This window comes from Lynx canadensis, chromosome B1 (genome assembly GCF_007474595.2).
Source record: "Lynx canadensis isolate LIC74 chromosome B1, mLynCan4.pri.v2, whole genome shotgun sequence".
Taxonomy (NCBI): domain Eukaryota; kingdom Metazoa; phylum Chordata; class Mammalia; order Carnivora; family Felidae; genus Lynx; species Lynx canadensis.
In genome coordinates this window covers 80586734-80601724 of record NC_044306.2, presented here as the reverse complement: position 1 = coordinate 80601724, position 14991 = coordinate 80586734, and the positions used below count along the sequence as shown (strand labels likewise).

The 14991-nt window shown below is 36.9% G+C and overlaps 1 protein-coding gene across 2 annotated transcripts in view; it reads right to left on the bottom strand.

The window, feature by feature from the left end:
- The window catches only part of TTC29 (tetratricopeptide repeat domain 29), a 243323-nt gene that overhangs the window by 146155 nt on the left and 82177 nt on the right, over positions 1 to 14991 (bottom strand). For both annotated transcript variants that reach the window (XM_030312961.1, XM_030312963.1), the window contains exon 7: positions 5098 to 5310. In XM_030312961.1, coding sequence (XP_030168821.1) covers positions 5098 to 5310 — 213 coding nt within the window. The remainder of the gene's footprint in view (positions 1 to 5097; positions 5311 to 14991) is intronic.

The following is a 14991-nucleotide window of genomic DNA, read 5'->3' as shown; positions in this document are numbered from 1 at the left end:
TTCTGTGTCTCCCTCCCTCTCTGCCCCTCCCCTGCTTATGCTCTGTCTCTCTCTCTCTCTCTCTCTCTCAAAGATAAATAAACATTAAAAGAATATTTGAATTACCACTTGTGAAGCAGTGGCTCAACTGAAAGACTATAAGAAAACAGGATGGCAAATGCCAATGACAGTATTATTATTATTATTCTCAGCAATTTCACTGATTGCAGAGAATAATACCCTCAAGATCTCACCTCAGCAGAGTTGATGATGCCAGTGATCCAGTCTTGGGAATTTTAACTCTTAATAGTTTAGCTGGGTGCTCTTTCTCTGCTATAAGTTTATGGGTGCTGAGGTTAGGGATGGGACTAAGGAAGGGAAAGATGGGGTAGGAGGGAGAGGCTATCGGGGGAAGTTGACTTTTGGATAATTAAAAGTTGATTATTTATAATTTGCACTTGATCTATTAAATGTTGTCACTGTGTTAAAGTACCAACAGTGGCATGTGCTGATATAGTATCACCATTTGCATCCAATTATATGTAAAGGGCAGCCAAGAAAAGAAAAGAAAAGAAAAGAAAAGAAAAGTTGACCCTTGTTGATAAAAAGATTTTGAGGTAGCTAATTGGAACAGTCAAGTCACACTAAATATTAGTTTTAAAATAGGATTTAAGCATGAGAATTTTTCCTGCTTACTAATTGAAACACAATCAAGATAAAGTGAAAGCATAAAATAATGGAGGAAAATGTTAGCATTATTAAAGTTGAATGACACATATACCAAAGGAAAAAAGGGCAAAATACTATTTATATTATGTAGTTTATTTGAGTGAGTTACATTAGTATTGGCCTTGCTATCCAAATCAATAATCATTCATGTTAAAGGAAATACTATGTTTTATTTTCAAGACCTAAATTGTCCATTCTTATACTGGTATGTTTATAGCAAATCTAAAGAGAGGGTTATGGGGGTCTAATGGATAGAGACATTGTGTTTGGGAATAACTCAAATGTTCCATTAAAATGTGTCTTAAAACTTCCATTTGTTATTTGGCTAACATATTCACTGATTCATTTATTCACTGAATATTTTTTGAGGACCTATTCTGTGTCAGGCACAGCTATAAGAATTTGGAATACACCAGTAAATTAACCAGAAATATTCTCTGTCCTTGGAGAGCTTACATTTTAGAGGGAAGGGACAGAAAGAGATACAAAATAAATTAACACAGTAAAATTATGTGGTAAATTGTATGATGATAGGTGCTCCAGGAGAAAAAAAATTATAGCAGGATAAGAGGAAATGAGAGTGCTAAGTGGGGGTAAAGAGAAAAAAGCAGGTTTCAGTATTAAATGCAGTTATCAGGGTGGGCGATCCAACTGAGAAGATGGTATTCACAAGAGAATGAAATTGAGAATAGATAACAAAACATTTGGGAGACTCACAAGGATGTGGAAATTAAACACACTCTTTTTTTTTTTTTAATTTTTTTTCATGTTTATTTATTTATTTACTTGAGAGTTGTCAGCACAGAGCCTGATGTGGGGTTAGAACTCACAAACCACGAGATCATGACCTGAGCTGAAATCAACAGTCGGATGCTTAACCGACTGGGCCACCCAGGTACCCCCTACACACACTCTTAAATAACCAGTGGATCAAAGAAGAAATCAGAAGGTAAACTGGATAATACTTTGAAGTGAATGAAAATGAAAAAAACAACAACCCAAAACTTAGGGGATCCAGCTAAGGCATTGCATAAAGGGACATGTATAGTTACAAGTGCCTATTTTAAAAAATAAGGAACATCTTTCCATCTTATAAAACTAAAAAAGAAGAGCTAACTAAACCCAAAGCAAACAGAAGGAAGGAAAAACAAAGACTAGAGTCTTTATAATATATATAGGAAGGAAATAATAAAGACTAGAAAAACAACAGAGAAAATCAACAACACCAAAAATTGTTTCATTGAAAAGGTCAATAAAATCGACTAACCCTTAAAGTTAGACTGAACAAAGAAAAAAGAAAGAAGACTCAAGTTACTAAAATAGGGAATGAAAGAGGGAAGATCAGTACACACTTTACAGAAATAAAAAAGGGAATATTATGGAAATTGCATACCAATAAATTAGACAAACTAGATGAAATAGACAAACTGCTACAAAGGCATAAACTACTGAAATTGACTCAAGGAGAAACAGTAAATCAGAATAAATCCATATGTAAAGAAATTGAATTAGTAATCAAACTATTATCCACATAGAAAATTCTAGGCTCAGAGGGCCTCAATGGTGAATTCTACCAAATATTTAAAGAATAATCAATACCGAGTTTTCACAAACTCTTCCAAAAGTTAGGAGAAAACACTTCCCAAATCATTCTATGAAGCCAGTATTATTTTGACATTAAACCAGATAAAGACATCATAAGAAAACTACAAACCAAGATCCCTTATGAATATAGACATGAAAAGCCTCAACAAAATATTAACAAAGTGAATCCACAAAACAAAAAATGGATTATTTTTGACTTCACCAAAATTAAAAACTTGTACTTCAAATAGATACCATCAGAAAGTGAAAAGAAAACCCACCATTTTCAAGTCATATAAGTGATGAAGGACTTGCACTTGGAATATATAAAGAATATTTAAAACAACTCAATAATAAAAAGACAATCCAACTGAAAATGGACAAAGAATCTGAATAGACATTTCCGCACAGAAGATATACAAATGACCTATCAGCACACGAAAAGATGCTCAACATCATTACCTCACAAGGAAATGCAAATTAAATCCACCATGACATACCATTTTATACCTGCTAAGATGACTATAAACAAGAAGGACAGCAAGAATTGATGGTGAGAAAGTAGGTAAACTGAAACCCTTACACATTGCCGGTAGGAATGTGAAATCGGGCAGCTACTTTGGAAAACTCCATGCCATCTCCTCCGTAAGTTAAACATAGAGTTACCATGTGACCCAGCAATACCACCTCTAGGTCTAGAGACAAAAGAATTGAAAACTTGTACACAAGTGCTCATAGCAGCATTATTCATAATTGACAAAAGGTGGGAATAACACATATGTTCAGCAACTGATGAATGGATAAAGAAAATATGATAAAAGCATACAATGTAATATTATTTGGCCATAAAAAGGAACAAAGTAGTAATATATGCTGCAAGATGGATGAACGTTGAAAACATTACACTAAGTGAAAGCAGCTGGACACAAAGGGCACACATTGTATGATTCCATTTATATGAACTTTCTGGAACAGGTAAATCCATAGAGGCAGAAAGTAGATTAATGGTTGCTAGCAGAGAGGAAAAGGAAAGTATGGAGAGTGACTTCTAGCAAGTACCGAGTTAGTGTTTCTGGTTGTACAACTCTGTGAATGTAATAAAGACCAATGAATGACTGAAATAGGAAAATAATAGAATATACAATTAAGAGTATAGTCAGTGTTATACTTGTGCATTATACCAAGGTGCCCTAGTAAAAGAGTTGGCCCACAGTGGATGTCACTGCTCCTTAAATATTACATAAACCAGTGTGGGAGGCATGCCTTATGCAGGCAATTGTCAGTTTGCTGCTTCAGGCTCCCTAACCAAAGTAGGAGGAGGTAACAGTAAGAAGAAAGGCTTTGTCCCAGGGCATTCAGCTGTTGTCAGAGCTCTGTAAGACACCGTGCCAACCCTTAACCTATCTACTTTGTTACATGGAAAGTATAGGGGCAAATATTTATGAGTGTTAAAAGATGTTAAAAAATTATTACATAAGCATAAGAAGATTTCCCCTCTTCTTATCTGTCCTTGGGAAAGCAAAAGATTCTTTTGAAAAGGAGGAGACTGCCAGGGAGACACTGACTTTGGGAAGAGACCCTCGGAGACTTCCTTTCTTTGTAAACTGCCTTACAATCATTTAGCAAATGTGAACCTAAAGCAAAATACCTTTTCCTAATTGGTAAATTACTTTACATTGAAATTCCACATAACTTTCTATGTGACTAAGGTTAGCTGCTGAAATTCATCTAAGAGCTAACTGTTTATGTCAGTTTTTACCCCTTTGGGGAAAGTACTAGATCACCAGTCACTCAAAAGCAGTTCATTCAATGGGATACGTCTTTCAATGAGGGTTATTTCTTATAAGTATTCTAATACCATTAAAAAGAAGTAACAGAGTAAGATGTTAACTGTTACTCTTTAGAAAATTAAAATCACAACCAGAAATTCGGTCCTGCTTATTCCAAATAAACCATATGGTACTTGATAAACTAATCAATTAAATATATCCTCAAGCTAATACACTTTAAAGAGCACAGCATCTTTTTCTCCATCATGAAGTCTACTCCATTGATAAATTATGGTAATAAAATATCTTCGCATTTCACAAAGTAAAAGCTTATGAGTATGTGTTCCAAATTTTTTCTTTATATCTTATACATACACAAATAATATAGAATATTAAGGATATGATCAGCTCTCATGAAAGCATTTTTTACTGCTGTAAGTGTGCGTATGCATCACCAGGGGAACTTGCTAGCCTGCAGATGCTGAAGCAATAGGTCTGGGGTGGAGCCTGAGATGCTGCTTTTTTTTTCAGAAGCTTCTGGTGATGCTGATGATGCCAGTGCAGAGGCCAAACTTTGACAGGCAGAGGTCCAAAATATATTAGCATTCTATTTTCCTGTTACTCTTAACTACATATTTATCATTATCTTCCCTATTACCTGACAATAGGGAATTTACAATGAAAGTTCTCTCAGATTGAAAGAAATATATGGCCACAAACACACACACACACACACACACACCCTTAACTTTTGCAAATGACCTTACCTTCTCATTATAGGTTCATTGTTTTATAACACTATTCCCAGAGGGTTGTAATTTTGGAGACAAAGCTTTCAAGAAATTAACGGGTTTCTTGTTGTCAGCACTAAGGCTCCTCTGTTTTACAGTGAAATTTGAAAGTATATTGATGGCATTTGTCTTTGCATTTCATAGGAAATAATCACCCAAACACTTGACGATTTTTACTTCACTCTTGGGAGAAGCAGCGCCTGCCCATTAAAGGAAGCAATGTGAGAGTGTTCTTTTCCACCCACCTTCTTTGGCAATTTCAGAAGCTTTTATTAGAATTCTGATGGCCTGTTTGTATTCTTTATTTTCTAGCATTTTGTCTGAGAGTAATCTGTAAGTCCTCAGGAGACTCTCACAGGCCAACAAGTTGAGAAAGCGGCCTGTCTCATCCTTCCATATCCGCCCTTGCGTCAATTGATGGAATGCTTCATAATGCTCAGCAGCTTCCAGAAGCTGACCTGAAGAATAAAAGCCATTCATAAATACAAACCACAGGCCAGAACATATTTTCAAAAATTTTGTATATATCTTATGTGTTACAATGAAAGGGAAGTAGAAACCATGGAATACAGTTACGAATTTCTAAGGATGAAGAGGATGTAAACTGGGAAAGGAGCTCTCCCAATTTGGACCTCAGATTCAGCAATGATTTTGGATGAACATCTGCTGGAGGGATGTATTTTGGCGTGCAGAAATTGACTAGGATTACACATGTTTAGAAACGGTGTGAAAACCCAGTAGTAATTACTAATAGCAATGGTATTAGCTAACCTTTATTTAACATTACTTATGCAAGGTAATGTACTATATACTTTATATGAATTTCTCATTTAATCTTCAAAACACTCCTGTGAAATAGGGATTGTTATGATTCCACTTAACAGAAGAGAAAGTGAGGTTAAGAATTTTGCCCATGGCGGTGCCTGGGTGGCTCAGTCGGTTAAGTGTCCCACTCTTGACTTCAGCTCAGGTCATGATCTCATGGTTTGTGAGTTTAAGCCCCACAATGGACTGTGCACTAACCATGCGTGGCCTGCTTGGGATTCTCTCTCTCCCTCCTTCTCTGTTCCTCCCCTGCTTGTGCTCTCTCTCTCTCTCTCTCTCAAAATAAATAAATAAACTTTTCTGAAAAAAGAATCTTGTCCATGATTGCATATTTAGTGGGGTAATCTATCCAGGCAGTCTGATTCCAGAGCCCATATTCTCAACCACTTTCCTGCACTACTTTTTCAACAGACAGCATCTGTTTCATTCCCAGGAAGAATTCAGGTATCTTGAGAAAGGATGTGTCTGTTACAAATTTCAAATTCAATTATTATAGAGGCATTTGTATATTCCATTTAGTTTTTCATAATTAAAATACCACTTAACTGCATTTCTGGATTAAATTTTATAATACAGTTCAAAATATTTCTTCTCAAAGCCAAAACTCCAAATTAACTTCCATAAGTTACAAGTCATTTTGCTGCTTGAAATAGGAACAAGCATACCTCTGGAAGGGTAGTTTGCGGTTCCACGCTGTGGATCGATTGTATTTTACATGCGAATTGCCTTGTGAAGATCCTCACAATATCTTGGAGTCCAAATACTCTTATGGTATTGGAGCCACCCAAATTGAAATTAGCTGGAAAGGTACTTGTATGTAGGCATTCCAACAGTAGTGTTTAAGAGGGGGTGCAGGTTATAAGCAGCCAAACTGAGTTCCTATCCCAGCCTTACCCTTTTTGCTGTTTAGCCTCAGGCTAATTACTACCCTCTTTGTGCTAGTGTTTAATTCTTCTGAAAAATAGGATGATGATGTAACTATTCAAAGTGTTATTGTGAGAAGTGAATCAACGCATGTTCAATAGCTGACACAGAGTATTCTCTAAGTATAGCTTACTCTCCCTGCAAAAGATGCAGTTGAGTCTTTATTAACAATATTGCCATGGCTAATTAAATTAGCCAATGCAGGTCTTATCAGGCTCAATATAGTTTCTTAACTTAGGTTTTACTAGATATCACAGGTTAGATAATACAGGATACTGAAGCCACTGCCATGACTCCTGCATATAATGTCCCCCTATTTCTGCCCTGAATTTGCTATCAAAATTAGTACTTGGGGCGCCTGGGTGGCGCAGTCGGTTAAGCGTCCGACTTCAGCCAGGTCACGATCTCGCGGTCCGTGAGTTCGAGCCCCGCGTCGGGCTCTGGGCTGTTGGCTCAGAGCCTGGAGCCTGTTTCCGATTCTGTGTCTCCCTCTCTCTCTGCCCCTCCCCCGTTCATGCTCTGTCTCTCTCTGTCCCAAAAAATAAATAAACGTTGAAAAAAAAAATTTTTTTTAATTAGTACTTAAGTAATAAAGAATACACACATAAATAAGAATGACATTCACAAAGAAATACAACAGAGGTGGGCAATCAGCAAATAATCTGTAAAAAAAAAAGGAGTAAAGACATGCCCAGTCTGAGCCCCTGTTGCACCGTGTAGAAGGAGGGCATGTCAGCAAAGATACATACAGAGAGAGGGGAATGTGTATGGCAGAGATGTTTAGCAACTTGTATTATGAAATTTTCACATGGTAAAAGACTACTAAGCCATAAACATGATACTATAGGAAAGCATTTCATCACATGTATAGGTGTTTGTGATAATACTGGAAAACATCAGAAAATATTTACAAGGCATTATCAGTATTTTGTGGGTAATGGATGGTTTCTTTATCCTTTCTGATTAATGGCATTTTCTAATGTTTCTATCATCAAAATATGTTTATTTTGTAATAAAATATATGATAAAAGCTATTTTTTAATTTTTTTAATGTTTATTCATTATTGAGAGACAGAGAGACAGAGCATGAGCATGGGAGGGGCAGAAAGAGGAGGAGACACAGAATCCTAGGCAGGCTCCAGGCTCTGAGCTGTCAGCACAGAGCTCAACGAGGGGCTCGAACTCACGAACTGTGAGATCATGACCTGAGCCGAAGTCAGACAGTTAACCAACTGAGCCACCCAGGTGCCCCTGATAAAAGCTATTTTTAAAATAATGTCCAATCCTTTTTCATTTTGATGCAAATACTCAAAGTTCAAGTTCATTGCTCTAATCTCTCCTCACAGTTAACCAACAATTTTTCTCTTACTTCCCACAAGAGCAGGCAGTTTCTCATGTCTCTCCTATAGCACCTCTCACCAGAAACACCTTTCTCCAAATACCCATGACCATCTTTTTTTTTTTTTTTAACTCAAATGGAGCACTGACATATATGTGTGTTATGTTTCCTCTGTTAACTATATTTCTGCCTGTAAAGTGTAGCTCTGTATTCCTAGAAAGATGTATATCAGAGTTGTTCTTTTTTTTTTTTTTTCTATCCAGCTTCCATCTACTCATAAAGTACAGGTACATATTTCTCTTTGGCCATGTGAATAGGGAAAGATAGATACAGGAAACTGTGAGTAAACCAGATTAGTTCCGGAAAAAAAAATGGGACTGTAAGGAGGCTAGCAAGGACCTAATGGCATCTGTGGTTACACACAGTAACCAGATGGAAAGAGGATCCAAAGTTGTGTTATAAAATAACAGATTCACTAAGAATTCCAGGAGGACAGCCAGGAGGTGAAGCACTGGATAACTCAACTAATTACAATGAGATGCAAATGAGGCATAAAGATGTAAATAGTATTCTAAGAACTGATGGCCATGTCCAAGATTTCATCTACAAGGGAGCAGAAAGAAGAGGCAGGGGGAGGGAGGGAAGAGTAGAAAGTAGGGAAAGGAGAGATGGAGGAAATGGAGAGGGGGTGAAGGTAAGGAAGAGTGGAGAAAAGGTGGGGGCTATGTCTTTGTATTCCATAACAGTCAGACTCCTGTCTATGTTATTGGCACTATTCAGCATCCTGGACAGGCTGTCTAAGCAGAAATGAAGTAAAGGGGGCCTGGGGGACATTTGTTTCAGTTGGTTACTATGGCAGGCAACCTCGGAATGAGGTTGAGTTTGATTTTTGCTGAAGATTTGAGGCCTCATATCAGTGTACTACTTAGGTCATGATTATTGGCCAAGGTTCAACTCGCAGAAGAATAAACTTATAGTCTCCCATGATGAAGGAGCCTGGTCCAAGATGCTCGAGTGAAAGAGAACAGGAAGGTACTCTTTCCTGAAGGCCTACTGGGTCCTCATCAAGATGGAAGATTTTTTTTTTCTCCATACACTATCTTATTTAACCTTCCAAAAACTGATGAAGTAAATACGATTATTGCTTTTACACTAAGAGGTAACTGAGGTTCACAAAGGTTAAATGACTCAAATAGCTAAAGAGTGGTATTTTGGATTTATACCCAGAATCATCAAAAACCCATACCACTTGGTTCACCATATTAGGTGCTAGTCACCAAACCAAGAGTTGGGAGACTTGGGTAGAGTAAGTTATATTTTCTGGATATAAATCTCTCAAGTTAAAAACAATGTTAGGGTTTATATGATTTCTTGTTTCTTCCATTTCTATTATTCTTTGACTCTATTCAGGCAATTGCAGGTAATCTCTAACATAAAAGAACAGATCTTAGACCCTGATGTACTTCTGATTGTTTTTTCTGAAGGAGTTTGATGTATAAGCAGCTATGCATCCTTTATCTAAATTCCCATCTGTCCCATAAACCATGTGGTGATATCCATGGAGCACCTGGAATTCCTAGAGTGGCCCAGACTTAGCTGTGGCCACATCTAGCTATTCATAGATTCACTTCCTCTTTTTTAACCACTTTGCCACAGATGAGATCACTGGGAATTCTGTTTTAAACCAAAGTGCCTAAACAGAGAAAGTAGAGTTTTCCAGTCCTTCTCAGATGTAGAGATGCATTTCTAAAGTTATTTGGTGGCAAACAGACCAGTAAATAAGCCAGTAAGGATTTGATCCAAATTACCATAAGCACACAAAAGACTTGGCTACAATTTCTAAAGGCTGGTCAGAATTTTCAAGTGCATACTATAATATGGTACATTTGATTTTAAAATGTTAAAATAGAGTCTATACTATGAAGGGGGCACAGTAATTTAAATATGCAAGTATTCCCCTTTAAGCATGATTAACAATGGAAACATTTCCATTTAATTTATATTTTCAACTGTGAATAGGATTTTAAAGATTTTCTTGCTTTCTGGGTAAAGACCAATATTAATATTAAGACTGGATAGGGGCGCCTGGGTGGCTCAGTCATTTAAGCTTCCAACTTTGGCTCATGTCATGATCTCACAGTTCCTGAGTTCCAGCTCCATGTCAGGCTCTGTGCTGCCAGCTCAGAGCCTGGGGCTTGCTTCACATTCTATGTTTCCCTCTTTCTCTCTGCCCCTCCCCCACTCATTCTCTCCTCTCTCTCTCTGTCTCTCAAAAAAATAAGCATTGAAAAAAAGACTACGTATTTATTAAGACAATGCATCCTGTTTTATCTCAAAAAAAATTAAATTTAATGTACTTGAGAGAAATATTATATAGGGCTATCATGATGGTGGTCACTTCAACAAAGCAAAACATAAAAACAAATGAAGATCATGAACCAGTTTCTTCGCTCATCTCTTTGTAACTTCTTTAAAGTGTTCATATACAGTCTACCTTTTGTTACCATATAAACTTTAAACATCGGAACCAGCTGAGATTACCAGATCTTACAACCAATCTTGCAGAAGGACAAGTGTCTAGACAACTGGAATTATCAAGTGGTAACATTATTTTCCAATGAAGAAGAGGGCAGGGAGAAGAAGGACTGCACCAAGGTACCACAAAAGTAAACGTTAACTGAAAGCAGGAGACAAAAGAGAAGTCCTCAGGAATAGTCATCGATGTGAAAGGTCTTTGGGGGTACCTGAGCTTTCTCATGTTCCAGCAAATCTTCATTATCGTCGTGTGTAACAGAGATCACAGAAGTAACCTCAATAAGGAAGACAACTAGCGCTCAACTAAGTGCATGGAATGCATGGTTTTATGCTAAGCAAAACTCTAGAGAGTTCACTAATATTTCAAGTGAATCAAGGAAGAATATGGAGCCAAAATGTTTGTTTAGAGGGAGTCAAATGGTCCTCTAGTAATACCGTTAGTAATCAGTTTACTCAATCATATGAAGTACTATCAGGAAACACTTAGGAGATACACTGAACAAATGTTTAAAACGAGAGTGTCCAGGTATGGATAGAAATATCCTAAGACTCAGTTGTTATTGTTGTTTTTTTTAAACAATTACATGACATCTACATAAACAATAAGGAGGTTGGTATGTGTTTATAGTTTTTCACCTAAAGGAAAGTACACTCTTAAAATAAAACTGTTACAAAGGAGTCTCACTTTACCTAGAGCCCACACAAACAAGAAATCCATCCATTTATTTAAAAATACAAACAAAACCCAAACAATGTGGTAAACTGCAAAATGCTTGGTAGGATGTGAAGACAAACGCTATGTACAGAAAATCAGATTTTATATATTTGGGTATTATCCAAATTGTTGCTTACCCCTCTTCCCTCACAACATCTCTGAAAGTTTATAGATATTTGTGGTATCACAGCAGATGTCTAGAACAAATATTAAGCAAAAGAGAATGTATATGATCTCTCCCATTTTAGTTTTTTTTTAAAGTAGGAAGATTGACTAGATATTAACACAAATGGGTTTAAATGTGAAGCTGCCATAAAAGCAGGAACATAAATGTAATTCTCCCAGCCGCTATTTTGATGCACATTTTTGATTCCATGAATATTTTATGAAATGGCCCAAACTAAAGCCATATAACATTCCTGCATTACTGATGCTTGCGCCCGTAAGCTACGAACATTAGAGGCATGATTGAGTGCATTAAAATGAACTCATTCAGCAGTGCATTGATTACTTGAAGGGGGAGGGAAAAGAAAAAAGAAAAAAAAAAAAAAAAGAAGTTGCTCCACTTAAGAAAACAGCACACAAATCTAAACTTTGCAATATAATAAGGGTGAAAGCAAGTTTGAATAAAATAATATTTCATAAATAAAGTGGGACTCTGTCTAGACCTGACAGTAATTAGGCAAGGTGTTAATTACGTCCAAAGATGGCTCCCGGTATTATTCAGGTAATTTAAAATGTCACAATCTCTAAGACGCACAGACTGGGCTCCTTTAGTTCCATGCATCAGCAATTCTGAAAGTAGCTAATTATTTCCTTTTCTATCAACTTGTACATTTGCCAGTAAAAATAATGCTACAGAAACAATTGCATGAAAATCATTTGACAGGTCCATAAGGCTTATTTCTTCAGCAGCACTGGTATAAGTCTTAAGCATATTTAGTTGTAAATTGGGCACATTTGTTGAGGAATTTAGGGAAATATTCCACTTTAGCTTAAAACAACAACCTAAAGGAACAATAAAGCTTTATGTATATTATATTACATTTTAATCTGGAGCTACTGGACATCTTTGGCATTAAGTTACTATTCCATACAATGTAGACATAAAATCTGCTAGGAGCAATATTGAACAGTAGCAAAAAGAGAAAAATGTTATTGCTCTTTTGTAAAAACAAAAGACATTGCTTCCCATTTCAGTTTAACTGCACGAACAATTTATATCATCTTTAGGTTTTTACATTCAATTATGATAATTATAACAGCACTATACATGCTGAAATAGTTAAGGGCTTGTCACACTTCCCAGTGGAAACTCTCACTTGCAAGGGTTTATCTCTTGTCAGAGGAGATTTGTTCTGACTATAACCCACTGCACACCACTGCAAAATAGAAAGCTGGAAAACAAAGATTTTGTTCTGTAACTCTACAACATCCCTAATAAACCAGGAAGAAAATGTGCCCATAACTTTTGAGTAGCTACTTTGGGATACCTAGAAGACATTTGAGAGGCTATTTAAAAAAAATGGAAAATCTCCTTTATCATTTTGAACAAAGATTTCAGATGGACATGATAGGAACGCTACCATATCCCTATTAAAAACTATGGGTCACTAAACCAGACAATGAAAGGGATCCCAGGAAGACAGCAAGACAGGTGTGGGAGAAACTCACAGAGGGTCTATCCGTGATATTGGCAATATGACTATGTTAATTTTTAAAATCCAGAAGGTTATCCTGTGCTTCTAAAATATTCTTAAGGAATTGATATTAATTATTGTTGTTTATGATCTTAGACAGGTGAATTGTGGTCAGTGATGAAAATGGTACACAAGTTTGACGGCTTTATGATGTAATAAACCTCAAATAACTGGTTTCTATCAAAGTTTTGTAGTTTCTAAAGATTAAGCATTAGGCATCTTTGTTCTTAAATAATTATAAGTCTCAAAATTACAGGAATAATTTTTAAAAATGTAAAACACTTCTATAATATATAAATAATATGAGTAACTACTAGCCATTGTAGAGCTTACAAAGTTGACCATTTCCCTCGTGTAATAAATTGTTTTACTTTAATGGTTGCCACCCCATCTTAAAATATTAAGTAAAAAGTGTTGACAAGTCTAAAAGTCTGAGGAGAAATAAAGACAGTATTGATATTAGATCAACTAATGAATCATACTGTGCTGGACTTAATCAACAATGTAATTCTTACTTGAATTATATACCGTTCATGATTTTAAGCAAACCACATTCTGATTAGGTACATATGTTTATATGGGCGAGGAGCAAAGTATGGAAGCACATATACCAAAGTACCAGTACCAATGAACTTAGAGAAGATAGAAGTGAGTGAGGGGAGCATTAACTTTCCCCTAACACACCACTGTTTTGATTGATAATAAGCATGTGCTATCTGGGATACTACAAAAACTGAACAAACTGAAAATAATCTATTTAAGTGAGTCTGGAGGGAGAAAAGCAATGTTAGTTGCACACTCACCATGTGCCTAGCATGACAGTAGCTGCCATACATATATGTATTACTATCTTTAGAGATGAGGGAAATGAGCCTCAGTGTTTCTTTTCCTCAACCCACACACCAAGTATGCAGCAGAGCTGATGCCCAAAGCCCACAGTGGCTTCACTTGCTCAACTGAGCCCTTTTTATTTTTATTTTTATTCATTTTTATTTATTTTAAATGTTTATTTTTTGACAGAGAGACAGAGCATGAGTGGGAAAGGGGCAGAGAGAAACAGGGAGACACAGAATCGGAAGCAGGCCCCAGGCTCTGAACTGTCAGCATACAGCCCAACGCGGGGCTCAAACTCACCAACTGTGAGATCATGACCTAAGCCGAAGTCGGACGCTTAACTGACTGAGCCACCCAGGTGCTCCAACCAGTGACCCCTTTTTAGAAACTCTGTCCAACGTTTGACCTTAAAGGCAGAGACCAAGGTTTGAGCCTCAACACCATGATATAACTGGACCCTTCACACCAATAAGTGCTCTGAAACAAGGATAGCAATGCCAGCCTCAGGGAGTGGTTGTAAAGGGCATGAAAACAGCTGCGGTGCCATGCAGGGTGTCTGGTTCCTCGTAGATATCCAATAAGTTTTCATGCCCTTTTATGTTTTGTTTTTTTTCAGACTTACCATTGGGAGGGAAGCTGGATGAGTCTGCTACATGGAATGCTTTAAAACTAAATATGACGGCACAGTGTCACTCCTTCAATATTAAGAGCCACTCAAGGCACCAGTGAAACAGCACACTTCATCCAACTTTCATCCAATACCTCTTTCGCCCTTGGTCAGTGGGGCCTCTGAAGAGATGTTTCTAGGGCAGTGCCTCTTCTCAGACAGAGGAAATACTGCCTCCAGAACAGTTTATTCAGTGTGGCAAGAACTGTGGGCTTGGTGCAGCTACTCAAGACCCCCTTGCAAAGCTTTGAAAAAGAATAACGTGCTGCAGAGCAGGTACCTCTGAATGAGGCTTCCTCTCTGTGCTGCTCGTTAAGCAGTAAATAATTAAAACACCCTGAAAAAGATAGGTAAAATACAGCAGCAATGTCAGTAACACAGACATGAAAGAGAAGGGGAAGAAAATGAATTTAAAAAAAAAGGCAATGAAATAATTCATTTGAAGCTCTAATAAAGTTTCATTTGCAGCCTTGTTTAAAGATATATCAGACTTCAGGGATGTAACCTAATTACATTTTTATTCTAAGTTCCATTCAAAGATCTTGGACTTTGATTCTTTAACACAGATCAAACATGGTATAATTTTCTTGTGGCTATCAA